Source organism: Pteropus vampyrus, unplaced genomic scaffold, assembly GCF_000151845.1.
Source record: "Pteropus vampyrus isolate Shadow unplaced genomic scaffold, Pvam_2.0 Scaffold25, whole genome shotgun sequence".
NCBI lineage: Eukaryota > Metazoa > Chordata > Mammalia > Chiroptera > Pteropodidae > Pteropus > Pteropus vampyrus.
The window spans coordinates 545,616-551,312 of NW_011888806.1; the positions used below are offsets into that span (position 1 = coordinate 545,616).

Consider the following 5,697-nt stretch of genomic DNA (forward strand, 5'->3'; position numbering starts at 1 on the left):
ATTTTCTCCATTTGGCTGCTTTGAATTCCTTTAGCTGGAAATCCTGCAGGGGGAACAGAGGAGTGTAGTTTAGGCCATAAAGTTATCAACAGTTCCATCCAACTTTACCTTCAACCTCTAAGTTTCAATTGCCCCAAAAACCCTGGGAAGTAGAGATTATTCAACTAAACCAGTCATACTAATGAGAAAACAGGCTTAGAGAGTTTAAGTAATTTGGCGATGGTCATACAGCCAGTAACAGAACCAGGGATGTGACTACAGATCATAGAGTATCCAAAGACCTTCCTCTTTGCACTTATCACACTTCTAAAAGCAATCAGAACATTTCAGTCAGACACACCTATAAACCATGTATCTATGAAGCTACAAGGTATATATGTATGCAAAGTAAGAGGTCATAACTTTGGGGGGAAAAAACCCTTAATTTTTCTGGTTACAGCTATAAAGATTCATCCCAAATATCATTAAGTGCTTTTTAAGACACTCGTAGAATTCAAATGTTATAGCTTCCTAGGGTTAAGAAGTGGCTTTTAAGCTTACCAATTCTAGTAACAGCTGGATACAAAGGGTAATTCTCACCTAAGTAACAGACATCTTCACTCCTTATGTTCAGCAGAATTAGATAATACGCCTAATTATAACAAAGAGCATTTTTTTTTTTTGCAGTCTTCGCATGCAGGTTTCTCAGAAGACATCACACTAATGCTTGTATCTAGGAACTGCATCTTATTCCATCTAAGAGGAAATCATTTTAGAACTGAAGAATTTTGTTCCACATCTGTTATTAATTTGCTCAAAACATGTTTTATCAAGGGAGACACTGGATTATGGGCCAGTATTTAATCAATTTTGCTTTGAGTACAATGAGGTTACTGTCTGGGTAGGTCTCAGCGAGATTCCAAGACCTAATGGGGGTGGGAGAGAGGGAGAGAGAAAGGACACTCTAGTGCATTTCACTCAGACAACCCTCTAATTCCTGGCCTTTTTGCTTTTCATGTATGCTCACGTCCTGGCACAAGGTAATAATTCAAGCTTTGTGCTGCTCTTCCCATCCTCTCCCCTAGAATGCACTCTTAGTGGGTGGCAAACAAATTTAAAGGTGGTCTCTATTAAGCTGTTGGAGGGATGGGGTAGCATTGTCTACAGCCTCCCACCCACTGCTGTGGCACAGCAGCATAATCACCTAGTTTGGTGGACCCTTATCATAAAGGCATAGGCTTCTGGTCTCTGTAGAAAAATTTGTGATTCAAATTGCATTTCTGCTGGAGACAAGAGTTCCTAGCCTATCAGCAAACTGGTTGATGGCAGCTGGCCCAGATTGTGGCTTCTCTCAAATCTATGACTTTTGGATGCCTCTTTTCTGAGGTTTTCTATAGAATGCTTTTCAACTGGGACAGACAGACCCTACCATCAAAGAAAAAGAGTTTCTGAAGTTAGACATATATCTAAATCTCAATTTCTCTAGAAGTCTATCTAGGATTAGTTCAGGCAGCCTCAAAGTTTCATGGCAGTAGGAATTTATTCGACATATACTTACTGAGCATCGACAATGAGTGAGAGCTGTTCTAGGAGCTGGAAAAAGAAGCAGAATATACAAACAAACCAAATGATGCCATTACAGTTTCATATAGTATTTATTTATTTAGTTATTAACACGAACAGCCTATTATGCAACATTATAGATGTCTTTCAAAACTATAATGAAATATAGTCCACTATCCAGCCCAGGAGAAGACAATAAGATCATTCTTATAGTAAGGGTAGCATGAGCACTCATCTTAACAGTCCTTTTCTTGCACATCAAAGGGATCAATCAGTCAAAAGGTTCTTTGTCTCTATTGGGGTTTTAACTTAAGTTATAGCAGTTTCAGAGTCAAAAGTCCAACTCTGATCACCCTACAGATGTACAACATCTCATGCTGGAGAGGAAGGAGCTTCTGTCACCACTGGCCGTCCATCTTACTGTCCTGCAGTCCTTCTATATTGGAGCCCATTCTACCTTTCAGCCAGTATTCGTCAGGCTTGAGCATGGGGAGAAGGCAGGTATGTCACAGGGGCATACTGATTAATTTACAAAGATTGTGTTTCAAAGCTCTAAAAACCCATTTGGTGGTGGTAGTGGCAGTGAAGAGTATATTACATTTTGCCAGAGAGTCCTCTCATCTCTTGAGTTTTGGTGCTGTCACCTTTTCTGATAGCATTTAAGGTCTACTGCAGTTCCCTGTGGAAAGTGGAGGTGGGACACTCTAACAGTTACTGGTTCGAGGACATCTGCAGAATGAACTAGCCTGGCTACTATGGCTTTATTACCTGTTTCCTTTCTTTAGACAAAGTTATTAATTTTTTTCCTATTTCCTTTTAGTTCTAAGATTTAAAAGGACAGTGAGAAGAAACTTCTTGCTTTTGAACTGAATGATGAAAAATAGGAAAAAATATCCATTTTTCAATGAACTACATTGAATTTCCTTAGTCGAAAACATATGCCAAACTGACTTTTAAAGACAAATTTTGAACAATGCTGATTAACTGCTGGAAGAAGTTCTGGGGTGACACTGTACATATATCAGAATCTAAAAGATAGCCAAAAAAACAAGATGTACTAGTGTAATAGATTCTTCAACCCTTTAGTTTCATGGTGAAAACTACAAATGTTTTCAACATCAGGCTACTGACGACAGCCAATTAAACATGAAATGAAAAACCTCAGGAAGTCTTGCCAAGTTTTTGGCAGTTTCAAGAGTCTACTAGGTAGGAAGAAGGAGAAACCGTAGGGTATAAAGGGTGAGCGCATTGGATTTTATTTAACTCTAGGTACCATGGGTATGACATTAGTAGGTAAGACTAATAAATAAGCAGCCATCCAGTTTTTTTGGTCACTGTGCTTCCCAAGCACCAAAAAAATGGAGCTATTTTTACTATCCAATTCCATTTTTAATAAGCTAGACAGATCCTGCTGCATTCTTGTTTGTTTCTAATTTACCAGTACATTATTATGTAGTTTACCAAGTGTGAGGAGCAAGTCATTATGTAGTACCAAGTTTACATCATCATAGGACTACAACATGCACATTCTACTTAATGTAGCTCAAGCAACAGGAATACAAGAGAACAGTTATGGGTGGAGACTTGTTTTTGACAAATTCATGTTCACACTAACTATGGGTTTAGAAATCTTACTGGGCAGGTACCTACAGCAGTTCTCAATTGGTATTGGAACATTACACGCATGCACAAGTGATATGGAAGAGAATGAAGCAGAAGAGGCAGCTGGATGGAGGACAAAGGGGAACCCAGAGACGGGATGATGCCATGTATCAGGGAGGGGCAATTCTCAGCTTTCCACAGTCAGTCTCTGCTCTGTGAGAGAGGCCTGTTGAGCAACACTTTTGTTCTCATGACTGCGAAGTTTGGATACAACATCTAGAAAGGCCAAATCCTGTACTTCCTTGTGTAGACATTCTGGAAAACAAAAATAACAGATATGCTTCTGTTAGGTTGTTCTAATCTTACTATGTAATCTGTCCAATACATATACCCAAAATGTTTATTTGGATGATACCATAAAACTCGGAACAATTCTGGAAAAAGACACAGCAGTAGCCTAGAAATGTCTTCTTTAGTGATGTTACAATACTGAAAAAACAAAACAACAACAAACCCCTTTTACTTGACACATTGATATAAATCTTATGTCAAGTTCTACAGTCTAAGGTTGATCAGGATAATGAGTTATAATTGAACACAGCTCATTTTTTGGTCTGAAGGTTCAGTTATATTACCCTATCAACAATTAAGATATGAAGCTTAATAACTTACAGAAAAATCTTAGACCTGTTTCAAACTATTTTTGTGGTAAATAAAGGTTATACTTTACATCCTTTTAAAAAATTTCTGTGACACTGGGCTCCCTTTTAAACTTCCTACCTTCTTCTTCCTAGCATTCTTGCTCTATTTAACTGCACATGAAAATACAAGACTCTTCTTAAGACTCTGAGAACTGCTACGTGAAAAGGCTGAAGTCCAATGAGTTTAATGCAATCGGCATTGTTTAAACTGATGTGTTTAATAAGACTGAGGCATAAAACTAGAACCAATGTTCTTGGGAGAAATAGAAAAATCATCCTAAAATTCAGATGAAATCTCAAGGGATTCTGAATATCTAAAACAATCTGGAAAAAAAGAACAAAGTCCAAGGTTTCACACCTCCTAATTTCAAAATTTACTGAACTACAATAATCAAAACAGTGTGGTGCTAGTATAAAGATACATAGACCAATGGAATAAAACAGAGCCCCAGAAACATATGGAGAGAACAGAAGAAACTCAGTGAACTTTTAAGAACAATAGCAATTACAAATCTGAACAACAAACAAAAAACTGGAAAAAAGATGAACAAATCCTCAGGGACCTGTGGGCTATAACTAAAGATCTCACCTTTATGTCATTACAGACGTGAAAGGAGAGGAGAAATAGAATGGGGCTGAAATAGAACCTTAAGAAATATGGTTAAAAACTTCTCAAATTTAGCAAAGGAAATAAACCTACATATTCAAGAAGCTGAACAAATCTTAAACGGGATAAACCCAAAGAAATTCATGCCAAGACACATTGTAGTTAAACTTTTGAAAACTAAGACAAAATTTGAAAGAAATAAAAATGACACCTTACCTAGGGGAAAAAAACAAACAGAAAGATAGTGGATTTCTTATAAGAAACCAGAGAGGCCAGAAGAGAGCGGCACATTTTTCAAGCATTGAAAGAAAAGAATCATAAACTCAGAATTCTATACCCAGAGAAAATAATTTTCAGAAATGAAGGGGAAATCAAGGCATTATCAAATAGGAAAAAGCTAAGAGAATCTGTCACTACTAGACTAACCTAAAAGAAAGAGTAAAGGAAGTTCTCTAAACAAAAAGAGGCTGTTAAAAAGAAATCTTGGGAACATCGGGAAAGAATAACGACATATACAGCAAAGATGTAGCTACATACAATAGACTGTCCTCCCTCCAAAGTTTTCTGAATTGTTTTGATGACTGAAAACAAATTACAGTATCTAAACTGGTTCTACATGTACATAGAGAAAATATCTGAGACAACTGTATTATAAATGAGGGAGAGTAACAGGACTAAATAAATGTTCAAGCAATCCACAGGAAATCAGGAAAAAAACAACACAAAACAAAAAATGAAACTGCAAACTTAAGCTATAACATAGCAGTCATCACATTAAATGTAAATAGTCTAAACACACCCATTAAAAAATTGCGAGTGGATTAAAACACATGACCCAGGACGGCCCAAGATGGCGGCATAAGTGGACACCGAGTTCACCCTCCCAAGCATATATCAAATGTACACCTATATTTAGAGCAGTTCCTCCTGAGAGACAGCTGTGAGCCAACTGAACAGTTTCTGCACAACAAGCAAGAGAGAAAGACAGCTTAAAGAAAGTTGGGGAACCATGGGAGCTCTCTAGGACCTGAGGTAACAAATGAGAACCAGAAGAACTGTTGAGTGCCACTGTTTATGTTTCCCTTGAATGTGGATAGTGGGTTCTCTGGTGGACGTGCAGGGTGCTGTAATGCATCTCTGACCACCCCTCCTGGAACTAGATTCATAGCATGCATACAAGGGGCCCCTTCATCTGGAGATTGATCCAGCGTGTATAGCAGGGTGGTGCTTTGCACATCCACTGGG

The 5,697-nt window shown here is 37.9% G+C and overlaps 1 protein-coding gene across 6 annotated transcripts in view; it reads right to left on the reverse strand.

The window, feature by feature from the left end:
• Nucleotides 1-1,615: 1,615 nt before the first annotated feature.
• RAP1GDS1 (Rap1 GTPase-GDP dissociation stimulator 1) overlaps nucleotides 1,616-5,697 on the reverse strand; it is a 143,712-nt gene continuing 139,630 nt past the window's right edge. For all 6 annotated transcript variants that reach the window (XM_011356256.2, XM_011356253.2, XM_011356255.2 and 3 more), the window contains one exon: nucleotides 1,616-3,459. In XM_011356256.2, the coding sequence (XP_011354558.1) occupies nucleotides 3,332-3,459 (128 nt within the window). In that variant the 3' untranslated portion in view covers nucleotides 1,616-3,331. The remainder of the gene's footprint in view (nucleotides 3,460-5,697) is intronic.